At 44.8% G+C, this 16,977-nt stretch overlaps 1 protein-coding gene across 1 annotated transcript in view; it reads right to left on the bottom strand.

Annotated features, from left to right (window-relative positions):
- LOC142570911 (ornithine decarboxylase-like) overlaps positions 1–4,744 on the bottom strand; it is a 68,904-nt gene extending 64,160 nt beyond the window's left edge. Inside the window, exons 1-3 of the mRNA XM_075679211.1 lie at positions 4,637–4,744; positions 2,696–2,785; positions 966–1,065 (exon numbers count right to left, since the gene is read on the bottom strand). Coding sequence (XP_075535326.1) covers positions 966–1,065; positions 2,696–2,785; positions 4,637–4,693 — 247 coding nt within the window. The 5' untranslated portion in view covers positions 4,694–4,744. The remainder of the gene's footprint in view (positions 1–965; positions 1,066–2,695; positions 2,786–4,636) is intronic.
- Between the last annotated feature and the right edge of the window lie 12,233 nt (positions 4,745–16,977).

The following is a 16,977-nucleotide window of genomic DNA, read 5'->3' as shown; positions in this document are numbered from 1 at the left end:
AAGTGCACCGAACAGTGTGTGTGTGTTTGTGTATTCATAGGGAGACGACTACAACGAAGTGAAGGCTGGGAACTCAAGCAGCAGGGTGTCATCGGCCATAACTTGTAGAACAATCCCTGAGGTCACGACTGACGCCGACGCTACGGGCAACCTGACCTTCAAGTTGAATTTCTCGGCGGTGGAGGAGTCTGTTACATCTCAATATGGCGATGAGTATTACTTGGACGTTCCACACGAGGCCGTCCTTTCGTCAGCGCCCATCCCGACGACGATCGTCGCCCTACGTGGAAGCGGTAACTACTGCGGAGACCAAACTACGTGAACTTGACGCAGATAGGCTGAACTAATTGTTCAAAGGGGCCAACAAAAAGTACTACCGTAGGAACCGTGTCGATCTCGGCTTCCCAGATTGCATGCAGTTGCAAACGTATGCAGGGGCGATGGGGCGACATAGGAGGCGGAGCCCGAAGCCGGTCCGACGTTATGGGAAGGATTTGACGACCGATTTGACGATTGCGATTGATCGAGATACAGTCATAAGATTACCTAGTCTAGACTCCTAGGGAAAATGATGGTTTTAAAAGCGGAGACCTTTGGTGCAGTGAGCGTGCTGACATGTGCGGACGTGGAGATCAGACGTTTAATATGCTCCAACATGGAGTGGGCTATAGTTTCTGGAGCCAGTGTAAGTAACGTACAATAAGCCCTTTCTCCTTTATTTCTACTACCGGACGTACTCAGCGCTGTGCCGCGTGGATTCTTAGCCTAAACGCTACCCCGAGCCGCAACACTTCGCACCTGAGGCACGCCAGCGCGGTAAGCTTATTGTCCTCGCACTTGAACTTTATACCGGAACCCACTGCGACAGGCAATGGCAAAAACGCGTTCGAAGTGTCTGCATTATTACTATGGCAATAGCAAAGATATAACGATCTTAAAGAGCAAAAAAGGAAACAGTAGCTCACGGTAATGAGGCACAACCCTCGGTAGACATTCTCTCCAGAGGTCGACCTTGTTGGCTATGTCCCGTAGGTCGCAGAGGAAGAACGCATCGGGCTCTGTATGCTTTGAAAGACGAATATCTTGAAGTCAGTCATTGAAAAAAAATGTTAATTCCTTTTGTTGGTTATCAGTCATAGAAATATGCAAAATATGTTTTCGAACAAACGGGGGAATGATATTCTTTGAGGGTTGTTAGTGGGTTTGCAGCCAACGTGGTCTGTAAAATAAAACCGGCCTGTGTGATAAACCATACGATATCGTGCGTAAAAGAAAGAGTCAATAATGCTTAACTTGTTAGGAATTAAAATTCTGAACAAAAAGCGCAGCTCACCAACACATGTGGCAAAGATGGAGTGATGTTCTCAACAAGGGCAAAAATATCAGATTTGGGCCAATATTCACGATTGTTCCGATGAGTAAATATGAGTGCGTTTAGAAAAACAATTGTGGTCAAGTAATAGAGTCCTAAGCAATATCGAAGGAGTCTGGCAATGTTTTAACACTTGAATAGATATAGTGTATTTATCTATTAGACGACGACTTAAATGCTCTACTTTAACATCTGATCGGGATTCGTTGTTCATTTGAAGTACCATGACCTGACGCAATGCAAAATTAATTGCTACTTGCTACCAGTTTGATGGGCCTTACATCTTCAGCATAACTGTTGCCGAAGAAAGGGCCAATCTACAGAGAAACAAATAAAGAAAAGAGCTGGTAATGTGCAAGCATACAGGGCATTGTTGCTCACGCATCCGGAAATCCTTGAACGCACGCAGGAAATTTGAGCCATGCTATATGGCGCTGCCCTGCTTCCACTGAGGGGCATCAGAAATGCATCATTGCCGTAATCACTGCGGTAATAGAGCAAATACATGTAGTAACGTTTAACAATTGCATATAAAATGTTTGTCCGACGGAAAACCCTCAACAGTTTCCGAGGACGTTCCTGATGTGCTTTGAAAGTTGCAAGATTATGATTGCACTAGTTTTTACCGTGCGATGGATTTGGGTCATCTCAGAGGCCTAATTGAAAGAACTGAAGAAAGAACGACTTGGCACATGCAGATCAGCCGCACACTGCTAAAGACTCCAGGGTGCCCTTAAGGCATTCGTGCATTGTCGCTAATGCAAAGTGTGTCTGGAAATGGAGACTATTTCGCGCCTACGGGTACAGCTAGCTTGCCTCTGCAGGTCACGCTGGCAGAGTAGGAGGCAACCGGATTACGTTGGCAGCGGACACAAGAGCGAGGAACCTCTTCGCTGGGAATGCATGCAGTCTGCGCTATCTGCAAACGCCACTTTGCTATCCACACCTCCATCAGCCATAGTTAAGTCAACTGTGAGCTTCCAGCATCAGCCTGGCGGGTTTCAGAAATTTGGTACACACACCTAAATACCAGACTACAGGTTGTAAATTTCAAATTACACTTCGTAAATGCAGCCTGCTGTAAATTTAATAACAAGGCTATGATTTAATTATTGTTTTCAATTATTTAGTGCCTGCCGGTGTGGTAACAGGGGCCCCATTAAGCATGCCGATGTATCCGAAAGCATCATTTGGAGCAAGGAAGAGATGCGTCTGCTGTGGCACCTTCTCTTTTTCCAATGAGCGCCCACATATTTCCTCCAAACACCCACGGCTCTTTTTGATGCGAGCCAAAATATTTAACGCGGACGCTTACGTGCTTACCCGCTTAGAAATAATGTCCCGAGCTACGTCATGCATGAAACCTTGAGTGTAGATGCAGCTTCCATCTTCCATTTGGTACGGTGAGGAAGGCTAGAAAGACAAAAATAAGATCAGTGTGTCCTGTCTTATTAACTATATAGGCACTCAGACTTGCGATAGACTACGCTAGATATCCGTCTTTTGCCGCGCAGCTTATGAGCGAAATTTGTAAGGGAAATAAGCGGAACGCCTCAGCTTTAGAAACACGGTCGCCTCAGTTACTAACAAAATACTAATAACTGCTTGTCACTAGAATAACCAAGATTCTCATACAGGCAGTTAGTATCGTCTCCGTATGTTGTATTTATCAACCCAAAGAGGTAGGGCGCATTATTAGCACAGGTGGTTAGCTTACAAACCACAGATATTAATTGCAACACTGTAGTGGCATTTTCTGCCCATTTAAATTAGTGATTCTTTTTTGTTTACAAACGGCACCTTCATTGCCAAGAAACGATTAGATTGATTTGCGTCTAATTGTGCTTCATGAACACGTATGCGAAAAAAACAAAAGGAAAATGGAAAGCACATTCTCACACAGTGTAGTGATATTTATAACTCCATCAAATAATGACACGTAAGAGTCCTGACAAGAACACCAGGTTGTTCCTAATAAATGGCGCTGTACAGGAGGTAACAGGAAACAAAGGGAAACAACGCATTGTAGAATACAATGATCGGGATGCTACGCGCAACATGCTTATAAGAGAAAAGCATAGGATTACATGTATCTATAATCTTTTGGAGGACCTGTTGTAACGGTGTGTGCCTTTATAATAGGCTGAGTAGACAAGCTTGTCAATATCTATTTATACCCAGTAAAATCTACTCATATGTGCGTTGCAACTTAAAACAGAACTATTAATCACACATAATGATAGAAACGATAGTTTATCTAAACGTCTATATAAGACCGCCACTACACAGCATAATAATCACAGGTTACCGTGGTATTACCTTTCACTAAAGGAAACCTACCAACTGCTTTATTAATGCAACTATAACTATTAGTCTAATATATCTAGTAAATCTTTTTTTCATGAATTACAAGATCTTCATTTTCGCCTTATGTAATCAACATAAGCCAGAAACGTGGACGAAGAAACAGCTGCTTTATCGCAGCTTGACCGAAATCCTGCCACCCGCACAGCAGCATTCATGCGGAAATTACGGCGCTTGCATTTAGAAACGCAAGACCAGAATAAAACCAACCCAACGTGGTAACCCAGTGGTAGTAATGAGTGGTAAATTTAGTAATTACACCAGTACATAACTTCCTTTTTATTACCTTCCTTTCCAAGAGTGCTGTGCGCTGCGCCCCACGCGTAGGTAACATATATGAACAAAGTATTCGTCGGTTTACTGGACATGACTTCAGCCCAGCTAGGCTTCATTGCAAACATTTTAACATATGTTTTCGTTTAATTAGTTCCCAAGCACCATTCATGATCTAAAATGTTCAGACTGCCCGTTATAACATATCGATTTGTTCCTTCTTAACGTGCTAGTAAATATTTACTGTTGTAGTTTTTTTTTGTATATTTATGTATACACTGCTTGGACCGTCATTCTGCAGTATGTACTGAATAACAAAATTATGTAAATAAGTTGAATCGAGGCATTCTGGGGATTTAGTGAATGTATTTTTGCAATTATTTGCGCGAACGGCGTTCGCCTCAAGTAATCCAGCTGTACCACAAGATATACACTGTCAGCAATATTTTTATTTTTCGTCCTAACAATAAAAATAAAGGTGTAGTATTGTTATCACCAGGGTGCAAGAGAAGTATTCTATATTGTGGACTTCGTATATGAGTACACACGCGCACCGCAACATGATAAACCATTGCAAATGCTCCATCTATGCCATTTCGTGCCGATATTGTCTACAGGATGACTTACCTCAGTACACGATGTTAAGCGATTGCTTTTGAACATTGCTGACATGGCCCTGTTCATCAGCGTCAAGGAGTAGAATTTCGATTTCCTTGCACCAGCGGACTAGACCAGGATTCTGTTCAAAAGTACATTTATTAGTGGCTGTGGCAAGAGAGGAACGAACTGGTAAGAAAAGTAAAACGAGTACTCCATGAAAGTGTTATTTTATCAGGCGTTCTAGCAACGGGTAAGAAAAGGCAGTTGTGCCGGGAGAATTTTCCACACATACACGCAACAGGCAGCGGTTGTCTCTGCAGACAGCCGAGTGGACCGGTTTCAAAGAAACTTGTTTTATTTCAACCAAGAAGTAGAACTTGACCTACTTTGGCGACGGGCTTTTAATTCACACTATAAAAACTCAACACAAATTTTCCAGTGACGGCAAATGTTCACAACAATGAGAAGGAAGTATTATCACTTATTAGCTTTGCACTGGAAGCAGATATCACAATTCTTTAAAATGCAATTGTAAGACGACTAAGCAGAAGAAAATGAAAACGTATTTCCCGGCTACAACGTACCCAACTATTTACGAAAAAGTAATTTGCGAAGTTCGCGTATAAAAATATAATTTTGATTAAATTATACGTTCAGTTTTGTCAGCTAACGTAGCTCATTGAATCACGAGATATATCTTTTTATTACAACGTTGCTGTATCGTCACTGCTTGAGTATTTCTTTTCGGATATACAATTTATACAAAATGTAGTAAATATGCAGAAAACCCTTTCAATGTTTCTAGTAGTTCTACAGTTCATACTTACACACATCGGTGTAACAGGCAACGAGGATAATAACAGCATTGCGCGCCCAGCGTGGAATTCAGGCCAACAAAGGCGGCTTCTCAGGACACAAAAATAGTGAGACAGGCTGTCTTAGTAACTTCCCTTTACGATGGCCTCCATCACACCGGTCTTGCATGACTAAGTGACTACACAGAACCGAAGTCACCCTCTTCTACCACATACGCAAATGATTATCGCCAGCTCCTAGCTGGCTCTGCAAGACAGAATTTAGCACATCATCGTCGTGGGTTCACTGTAAAGTAATTAGTGACATTTACTATTATTTTAGTGTGCTTTGTTTTTGATGAAAGCCCTAGGTACTACATGTCATGGTTGTGGATTTTTGTTTCTGGTGGATTTGCCTTTGAATGCTCAGCCTGTGCGCTCTTCCACACAAACTGCGGTACTTACAACTCGTCTACCATATTATGGTCCGTTAGAAATGTGCGAACTGTGTGACAAGCTTTCTTACGGGGGCAGTATCTCAGGGCTGCCAACCTGCGAGGCAAGTTTTTCACTATTTTATATTTTGAAATATCACAGACTTTCCTTGCTTTTTCTCGACAGTTTACAAACCAATTTCTAGCCTACGCACACAGGCAGTGCACCTCCAAAGTACATGTGCCTTAGGGCATTCTACGCTACACAAGGTGAAGAGGCGAGAACTGAAAAAAAACCCGAAAAGCCGAAGCTTAGTCAAGTCAAGCTTTGTCAAGTTTAGTGCAGGTTCTCAAGCCGGTCGTACTACGGTAGTTTGGGCACGACCACTGAAAGTGTTCAATGCCTCCTTACAGGCTATGATAAGTACAGAGCATATAATCGGTATGCATCGTCTTGAATAAGAATCTCAAACACAATATAAGCCCGCACACGATCACAAGGGACTATTTGTGGCTGTGAGGACACTGGCTATTTACGAGTGAGGTGTGTCGCATTCTACTCAACAAACTCCTCAGTGATTCATATTTTAAAGGGGAAGGCTGAGTTGTGTGAATCGGCTGGAGAGGCGAGGTTGGATGGATGGCGCACATGGTGCAGCGTGCCCCGATTCAATCTTGTCGCCGCCGTTATTCTTCCTTGTATGCCTTCTCATGGGCTCTATAGCGCTTGTCCTCTCTCGACTTGTCCCTTGTCCTTACTCGCTATATTATTTGAATTGCGATGAATAACTAACATGTCCAAACCTGTTCCCTTCTATAGCTCTATCTCACTTTAATGGTGGCGTCCTTGCGGAGCAACTGACGGCATCATTTACAATGCTATAGTCAGCCTTGATAGGATCTCGACCGGGTGAGGTGGGTCTTTACCGCAAGAATCAGGAAACGACAACGAAGCCGGGCAACGTAATGATGAAAAAAAGAAGACAAGATTGTATTGCCTTCATTGGTCCATGATTGTGACTCTCGTCCGAGTCTCGAGCGGTTCTGATTAACACGGGGGCCAGCACGGCCTTAAACGGCCTGAAAACTGAAACTGAAATAACTCCTGGCGGTCTTGTGGCCGTCGACGTCTTCTTCGGGAGCCTGTGGAAATATTAGTGCTTTCGTCAGGTTCTGCCGTTGAGCTCCTGACCTTCGGGTTTTCTTTTTCGTCCTTCCCTTTGTGTCAGCTCGGAGAATGAAAAGGAAATGGGGACGCCTGCTTGAACGCTTCCTACACATGACAAGTAAATCATACGCCTAAAACAGCCGTAAATACCCCTTGGGGTCTTGTCGTTTTCGACGTCTACCCGAGGAGCCTGAAGTAGCATTAGCGCATTCGTCATACTCTGTCGTTGACGGCCTCCCACCCTTCGGTTTGTCGTCTCTTCGTCCATCCCTTTGTGTCAGCGCGGGGAATAAAACGGCGACGTCGTTTCGGAAAAGAGGGCACCTTTGTAGACATAGGGACGCCCGCCTGAACGCTCCTCACACTTGACAGGTCGGGGTCCAGGCTCACCACAACAGCCTTTTCCGGGACAAGGAAAATCATCGTGTCATGGGAACGTACGCCTGAATGTCACTCACAAGCGACCAGGTTGATCATAACAGTCTATACCTAGCGAGCCTCCTTCTCTTTCATTACACGAATAGAAACAAAATTCATTCTTTAAGCTGAGCAGACATTATCCTGAAAATTGCCTTTCCATCTCGGTGGCTGTTAAACAATTACTTCTTATCGGCAAGGGAACCGCATAAACATAAGAACAAAATACGAGTTTATTTTTGGTATTCGGTCAAATTGAAACCGCGCGCATACTAAAGGGACTGCGCGTGGGTCTGAAACCATGTGTACGAGCTCGGTTTTCATATGAAAGAGTGCATTTGAATCTTCAATGCATAAGGCCGGCAAAGTTTGTACGGCGGCTTCTAAACACTGTTTCTCCAAACGCAATGGATAAAGCCAGTCAGATGGAGGTTAGGGAGTTGCTCTTGGTGTTGTTGTATGGCCCAGTTTATGCGAGTACAGCGAAGCGCAGGACAATTTCACACGCTGCTGTATCGGCCAATAACCGGAAGCGAAGGACGCGAGTGGGTTCTGCGAATAGGATACGAGGGAGACACCCACGCGTGGAAATAACTCGGATTAGTGGTTGTGCCGTGAAAGAGGCGCCAAATCTACAACCTCGCTCGGAACAAAAGGGAAGAAGGTCCGAGGTGAAGGGCAGCGTTTGGGGAGGCGGGCGTGAAGATGAAAGGCCGGGCGTGCTTGAGATCACCACCAACGCTAATGGCCACGTGCTTCCCGCATGTCCCCTCGACTGTCTTGGTCACGACTGCGCTGCAGAAAAACTACAGCTGCAAGGAGGTATAATGTAATGCGATGTTAATTTTTGTACTAAAGTTAACACAGCTGTTAAGTGGAGTCATGTTACCTGAATCCATGTTGCTCAAGGCAGATTGCATGGTATTTTTTCTAGAAAGATGCGTACATATCTTGCAGAAATTTTTTGAAAAATAATATTGATAACATTCAAAACATTTATGGGCCTCTAACTTGAGGAATCAGAGCGATCATCGGCTTTATGTATCCGTACGACCTTCGCTTCTTTTTTAAAAGAGAGATACTCTGATCTACGCAACGAATGGTTAAGTGCATGATATAAGATGGGGCGTTGGATATCAATATTACCTTTCGCTGACCACGCCGTAACCCAATCTAACCCGATATATTTACTGGTACTCTTATTAGCAACAGTATATTGGATGTCCTCTAAAGTAACGTAGTGAAAAGCAAACGTATTCGTTAAAGAGTGCGAAAAGTATTGGTTTCTGTCAGAAGAGAATTACGCTGCTTATTCTTGCCCAATTTCAGCGAGATATTGCTTATAGATATATATGGTGTATGCACCGATACTGCCGGTAGCATGCGTTGTGTATGTGGAGTGCCAAAAACTTCCTTTACGATCTCCAAAGCTCCTTTACAAATACCTTGAGCTTCTTCATTAGGATGGGAATAATATTACCTCTTTCGCGCTCTCATGAGCTATAGGACCTTATTTCTTAAAATTTTATACTGGCCTAAATGGCAATCATTATTATAAGTTACTCCTAATAACTGCGGCACCTTTCCAGGTATTTCACATACAAGGTAACAAAGAACGCCGTCGTGCAACTCACCGTGCTCGAAATGCCTGTGTTCCCTAGTTTGAAATCTGCATCAACAAAAGCGCAACATGTGCAGGGTCATATCTGTGGCACGCGGCTGGCGGCTTTAAGTTAGGTCATTTATTTCGACGTGCGGAAAATAGCTATGCACTTCACTTAGAAAACGTTTAGTAGGATCATGCGATAAGGAAGTTAATTGCCAAGGGAAAAATGCGGACAGCCCTCTCACAAATGTCACTGGGTAGAGTGGCGAGAGACGTGTCCACGTACGTAAAAGAATAAAAAAGAATTAAGGTTACGAGCTGGCACATGATCGGCCAATCCCCATCTGCTTAACAATAACTTTATCAAACATATAGTCGCAACAGGATAACACCAGAGAAGGGATAACGATGCGGCAAAAAACAACGTTAGAATAATAAATCGCGTGCTCCCAAGAGGAAAATACATGCTGTCCAATGCCTCTTGCTTCTTTGGCCTCAACAGTTGCTTTAGGAAGCGGCCACTCTCCTCACATTAATTGGTGTATAATATATTCAAGAATTCTTCGTAGGTACTCATTAGGCTAGCTGCAGTTTATCATGAGTGTATTGAGCATAGGTTGCTGTTATGGGCGGTTTCTGTTCTTTTGTCAACCGTAGCGTGTTTCTCATTGAAACGCATATTATAGTTCACACAAAGCAGCACAATGTTTATGATAATATAAGGGCATTGTCTGTTTCTCCTTGCAATCATAATTACTCAGCTTGAGTGTTCGAGAAGGACGTGATCTAAGGACGGTCAGTCAAAGAATAGAATCACGGAAGCCTCATGCAAAGCGGGTGCGCAGTGAAAGCAAAGTGCCAACGACGAGGCTCTCTTGGCATGTTCACTGACTTCTTTAATCATTAGCCGCATATTATAGAAGCATTCACTATGATCAACCCCTTTTCGAAGAAGTTTTCATAGGTGATAATAGCTGATACTCAATGCAGGAAAAAACAATATGTTTTACTGGAACTACGAATAATTCGTGAGAACGCGTTTGAATATTCCTCTATGTAAGTTCACTTATGTACAAGTACAAGGTCACAAGCCATTTACACAATACATTTTCACATATGTCCACAGCGCCCACGCCTATACGCCGCCTTCACCCTCTAAATTATTTCGTCAAAAACCTTTCGTCAGCTTCAGTTTGCCAAACGCCGTGCAGATGTCATTCTTTTCTGACGCATATAATCTGCATAACGTGCTTTGCTGATGTCTTTCATATCTGCCTATGCGCATCTCTTTTGGGGTGCTAAAGGTGTCTGTTAGGTAGAATCCGTAGGGACTTACACCCTTGCAGTATGGGCACTTTGCACAAGTGTGAGAATGTGCAGGCGAATTCGAAAACTGGCTCGTACACTAGCAAGTGGCAACAACAAATGCTGGCCAACTGCAATAGTGACGTGTGCTGGCCAATGACAACGAGACCTTATGACAAGAAAACTTTCTGAATTCGGCCTCTGATTACAATGTTACGAACATGCGATAATCATTGTTTCCATGTGTGCCTTCGTCCAAAGAATGAGAACTACGTTGAAGCTGAAATGAGTCAATATGATAAATAGCAGAGCAACACTTCCACCCCTGCTGTCGGTGAATTAACGATATTGGAATGCCGACTCTATGTAGACGACACTGACAAAGTGTCACTGTGACACGCTTGCAGTACTTTACTCTGAAGGTTTGTCTCAACGACAAGTAAATTGCAGCATTCAATGGCTGAAAAATTATCTTGTAGAGAATACCGTTGACTAAGCAAAACGATGGCCATCTTCTTGTATAGACTATTAAGAAGAAGACGACGAAGTGTCTTCTTGACAGAACACTTGTTTCTGTGCTCTGTGAATTTTTGGTGAAATCTTCGGCTTCCGGGGTGCATCACCTCCCCGTCTTGCGGCCATGGACGCGGAGCATGCCAGAGGCCCGCCTGGCCAGAAGTCATCACGGCTGTGAACCGCAAGGAAGCGAGTTGGCTCCCCCAGCGACACCGAGGACACCGAGCTGTACTCTATGTCGGAAGACGACTCATCCGATGACGGCTTCATACCCGTCCGGAGCAAGATGGCGAAGAGAAAGATCGCCAACACAGCGCCGTCAACTCCTGCGAGCACTACAACTATGAAGTCAAGGCCTGCGCGCTGGCCACACGTCATCATCTTTATGCCGGAAGAACCGTCAAGCAACCTACGGTTGCTGAACAGGCAAGCCCTATCCATTCTGCTGGAACGTGCGGTGCCGGATCAAATTAAAGACATCAGAATAAACCCACGAAAGAATGTACTTGCCATAGACGTGTACAACGCGAGTGCCCTTGGAAAACTTGAAGAAATCACGGAGCTAGGCGGAATCAAAATGCGCCCCTTCATCCCGATCGACGACACATCGATAGCCGGTGTAATTTACGACATTGACTTTGCCATTCCCAATGATGATTTACCTAGCCTCATCAAGCCGGCAAACCAGGGCTCGATCATTACGCAAGTGCGCCGTCTTGGGGATACGCGCTGCGTAAAAGTAATTTTCAAGGGGATTGTATACCACCCCACGTTAAAGTCGGACATTTTCGACATCCGGTTCGACCATTCATCCAAAAGCCGCTTCAATGCCATCAGTGCTTCAGGCTAGGACACGTCAAGGGCGTGTGTCCCAACTCGCTACTGTGTCTACGTTGCGCTGAACCTCATGCAGAAGAGACCTGTGGTGCCACAGTTCTGAAGTGCGCCAACTGTAGCGGCCCTCACGCAGCCTCGTCGAAAGACTGTCCCCGCATCAAGAGGGAGCGCGCGGTTCTGAAGCAAATGGCCAGAGACAATTCGGCCCACAGGGAGGCAGCCGAAGTAGTCCGGCGTCGGCGTCGGCGTCGGCACCATCGTACGTCTTCAAAGAAGGCGCATGCGCGAAGCGATAGTACCCGCTCCACTACGGTACCACTCAGTCGCGCCGCGAAAGGGCCCACCACTTCCACGACGGAATCAGATAAGACTCTTTCTTTAGAGGAATGGCCTATGCTACCGAGCCGCTGCCTTGCTAAGGAACCTCAGAAGGTCACGGCCCCACCGGAGCCTTCTCCGGCCATTGATGATTCACCTAAAACAGATCGTCAAATCATCTCGGTGCTACGTTCCCTCATGGAAGCCATCCGAACGATCTTAATTGACATGGGGGCACCGTCTGCTCGAAGCGCACTTAAAGTGCTGGACGCCTTAAGCCCAGTGCTTGAATCGCTCAACTAGAAAGATGGCTTCCCATACCCCATCCTTCCGAAAAGAAGTCAAGGCAGCGTCCGTCATACAGTGGAACGCCAGAGGGCTAAAATCACAAATTTCAGATTTCCGTCAGTATGTGTACACCAATGTGTTTCCACTCATCGTCATTTGCGAGCCCAACTTGTCGAAACCGATGAGACTGTCAGGGTACGAATGTATCATGTCATCAACAAATAGTGCATGCAGCAAAATCATCGTTTTTGTTCGTCGTGAACTCACCTATGTTTTGCAACCAATTGCGCCCCACGACGACAATCAGTATATATGCGTCACAGTTAAAAAGAACAAACTCTTGTTTACTTTCTTGTATAGATCTAGGCGCGTTCGGAGGTCGTCAGTCCAAGAAATTATTTAGAGCAAGCAGTCCAGGATCATAGGTAGTTGTGCAAGGCCAACCGTAACGCGAACACCTACAACTGCTGTTTCCGCTTCATTGGACGAAGCAGCTGACTGTATTGGTGATGGGACATTAATGTAATATTGCCTGAATTAACGCATATATTCCAATTTTAGCGTTTGATAAAATTTATTTGAAATCCTAAGCCGTCTGCGTCCTGCTGGCAACAAAAACGAAGTTCTAAATACCCGCCACCTATTTAGTATAATTGTATTCCTCACCGAGAAACTTGCCAGACAGTTAAAATCGTAATTGCAGACCCATCGATGGAAAGCGATGATCAACAATCATCAGCCTCACTGGAGAGAAACCGTAGAGCACCGTACTTGTCACAGCTTTTACTTCATGGTATTGCGTGGTTTTCTCGCTTCAACGGTGAATTGGCGTTTGCTGCAAACACCGAGTTGACCAGCAGCTTGGTTAAGCCGGATGAATAGGTGGGGACGTTTTGTGTTTTTTTTTTGTGTTCCTGGCCTCTGCCAGCTCTATGAGTGAATGTCTGTCGCTTCAATCTTGTCCTCCCAAAGCAGGACTTTCTCTCGAAACCACCATTTCGCCTTGTCAATCTGGGGCCCATTGTCTTGCAACCTCCGAAAGGCTTTCTAAACGTCCTCCTGTTTGTTAGCTATTGGGATGTCGTTCAGGTATACGCGCATTCTCAGTTTGGCACTGCAGTAGCGAGTCGATGCACTGCTACAATAGTGCGGGATCCGATCGATGCCTAAAGCCAGTCGGTTTTAGGGATACGGCGTTCATGACAGTCATCTTCTTAGTCTCTACGTCAAGAGTCAGCTGGTTGTGAGCGTTTCGCATGCTCAAGCTGGCGAAAATTTCTTCGTACGACACATCTCAAGTTATCCTCTTCGGCAAAGAATACTGCCTAACTGAGGGGCCGGATTCGCGATGAGCGTAAACTACAGCCTTAGGATGGTGGTATGACGGGTGTCTCCCACTAGGATACACTCACCAGCGACATAACAGTTTGCTGGACGAGGCGGATAATTTCAGCAGAGACCGCTTTGAGAAGCTGAAATGGCATAGAGCAGCCCTTCAGACACCGAGGCACTGCTCCTCCTTTCACGTAGAGCTTCACAAGAGGAACTTTTAAACAATAAAGATGGTGTTCGAACAAGTGGTTTCTGTCAATCAACTTTCTTGCGACATCTTCTGACTGCAACACATGAATGTCTGGAAGTTCCCGAGTTTCCAAGGACAATTTGCTGGCTTCCTGAAGAGCTTGAATGCTGTTTCTATACCCAGCCGTCCGTCACAGTCGACAAGACAGAACTGTTCATTTGCTTATTGCCGCGTTCAACATCAATAGAGATTCGGCCGACTCTTCAGAGAGGCCCCAGGAATCAGAACAAGCGATGTGTTGTATTTTCTTGTGCCAACCACTACTGTGCCTTTTAAAGTCGCTTTTTGGAATGACGCTGACAGATGACGCTTCGTCGGTCAGCATCCCCAGCTTCCCTCCGGTCCAGAATAAATTCCGTTCCATTGGCCGCGTATTCATCTGATGAGTATTGCAGTTCGCAAATGAAGCGTATCGCATTCCTTCACAGCTGTCTTCACCCTGACCGCAAGTTATTTGTCGGTCAGTGCGGCTAGTCTTGCGCATTCTGGCCTAGTACCTTATAGCTATGCTGTTGCGGCACACTTTCCTGATCCGCAGGCATTCTTGTGCCGAGTGACAGTCGCATTTTAAGCAGTGCGCGGAAACTTCCTATACCTCCCTTGGGACGCTCGGTCCCATGCCGATACGCGGCGGTCGCGCCGCTTCCACCACTGGCGGTTACCGGATACCCAAATGAAAATAATTCACAAACAAAACAGTGCCACCATGAGGTCAGTGATGAGGTGAGCATAGAGACTCTATGAAGGCGAGAAGGTAGAGAGAGATGGCCGGCTGCCAGGAGGGGAAGGCTTATCGCGAAGTCCTCCTTTCCCACTTCTCATGCAAGTAGGAGGTGCTTGTACTCTCCGGCAGGTCCGCTGGCTGCGCGTCGACATTGTCCAAATCACGGAGCAGAACCGGCTGAAGTGCGCCGTTTTTACGAAGCGCCTTTTTTCAGCCGCATTTACCTTGGAAGCTTCTATTCATCTTTTTAAAGCTAGACAGCGCTCATACGCACCACTGCGAAGCAATTATAACGAAATATATTTATATAGCAAATCGCCCTTAATAACCAATATTCACAGGTAATATATTACATTTAGTCATTTCGTGAAAGTGAAATTTCTAAATTGTGGCTAAGTTTAGGGCTACAGTTCAACTAGTCCACAGATAAAGTGGAGGTAGTGTAAAGAAAGCTTCCTGGCACCATCGATCTTTAATTTTGTTTGTGCATCGTGAAGTGGATCAACTAAAGCTGGTCGATTTCTCAGTGAGCCAAAACTCAACACAAGTGAAGTTGAACGTTCTTTTTTATTCACACATTCCGTACTGTAAAAAGACTGATCGTCACGCTGCGCGACAATGTCAACCCGCAGAAGCAATTTTCATTCACAACTGAAATTTGTACATAAAGAGCGAACATAGCTTCAAAATGATCCAAACCAATACGAAAATTTGACATCACGGGCTGGTCACATGGAACTTCACTATCACGTATGCTATGACGGTGACACATTTTCTGGCTTACTGAAAGAACTTAGAGTACATTACATGTATTCCATTCACAGTATGAGATGTAAGGACCCACACAATTTTAAGCTGGCTACATGCATCTGCATGAACAGGAAGTAGCCTAGAATTGCTCTCATTATTTCAACTACATGCCTGAGGAGAAACCATATTTATATAGTGCTTACAAGCACATATAATCTGCCTGTTGTCACACTCTGCGTCATATTCATATATACAGAAGAGCACTGCGATTATTAGGACACTATTTTGACACAACAGCAACGCAAGGCACCTAGCATTCATAAAAAAAAAACCTAATAGTGCTCTTCAAGACAAATTACCAGTTCGTACTTAGTTAGCATTAAATACTTTATACTTGCATTACTGATATTATTAAAGACATTTTGCCAGCAAAACAAATAACAGTGTACCTTGTTTGTAATACAGGTGCTCAAAAACTTGCACACGCCGATGCTGAACCTAAAGCAAGGTAACTGAGCGTATGGTACCATCTACGCTCCAAAATTCTGATAAAATAGAGAGCTTGTACCTTCTTCAGTACGATATCTTTGTAATGGTGCATCAAAACGCAACAAGAAATTACGTGCGTGCATCACTTAGCCGTAATTGCTCTGGGAAATTTGATATAACATCACTGCTGTCTTTTTTTCTTTACTTGAGCCTTGGGTGCATGTGTCGACTGAGTGTAGAAAACGTATAGCCCAACAAATACGCACTCTAGCCCTTTAGTACAAGTATTTCACCGCCAGCAGATGGCCTGCCGTCGTGATGAATGGATCTAACGACATTGCTCCTTTGTCGATCCACTCAGGCTTTCACCAGAACTGCTTTACTCATGCAAAATAAATACCTCCTCAGAAAACAAAATGAAATATTTCTGCTTACCTGCTGTCATTAGGAACCCTGAAAAACTTCGCTGAACTGGTATTCCCGGTGTTAGAACACCACAGAGCCGCGCAACACATGGGATGCCCTGATTTAGCCATCTTCGTCTATTGCTTGGTCCACCTGCCTTCCTGTGTCTTCCGTTCGTCGCACGCCTGATCAAGCTTCCCTGCCTAATCTTTCCCATCTTCATACTTGGCACGATATCCGAAGGACATGACGAAGCGCAATCCGACTTGCGATATCGCTGAGCAAGTGGCAAGGGTGAGCGGAGGTAAGCTCAACAGACGCACGAAGGCAACCACGTACTGCGCTTCGCCTGATTTAAAATGCACAAAAAGAAAAATAAAATAATTTAGAATGTCCGGCAATCGGTTGGAGCGCGCATTTTCCTTGAAACCGAAACTAGCACCACCTTTCGCGTGTTGGTTTAAGCATGAACAGCCCCATTCTCCCGAATCATACCGGCTGACCGCCTCTCGTGCGCTTGTATGTACACAGCTTTTGAACAAAAAAGAACGTCACAAATAGCTGTTTCAGGGGAAAGCTCAAATTATGCAGCTTCCTTTGTGTCATAAAAGATCGCCTGGCATCGTCGCTTCTGATACCGTTCAACACGAAATCTCGTCGGATTATGTCAAGCAATCTATCGAGGTTGCTGATTCTCGCATAACGTCACAAGTTAGCGGCAATATTCTTGACGGT

This window comes from Dermacentor variabilis, chromosome 2 (genome assembly GCF_050947875.1).
Source record: "Dermacentor variabilis isolate Ectoservices chromosome 2, ASM5094787v1, whole genome shotgun sequence".
NCBI classification, from domain to species: Eukaryota; Metazoa; Arthropoda; class Arachnida; order Ixodida; family Ixodidae; genus Dermacentor; species Dermacentor variabilis.
Note: the sequence above shows the minus strand (reverse complement) of the source record. Positions and strands in the feature narration are given on the sequence as shown.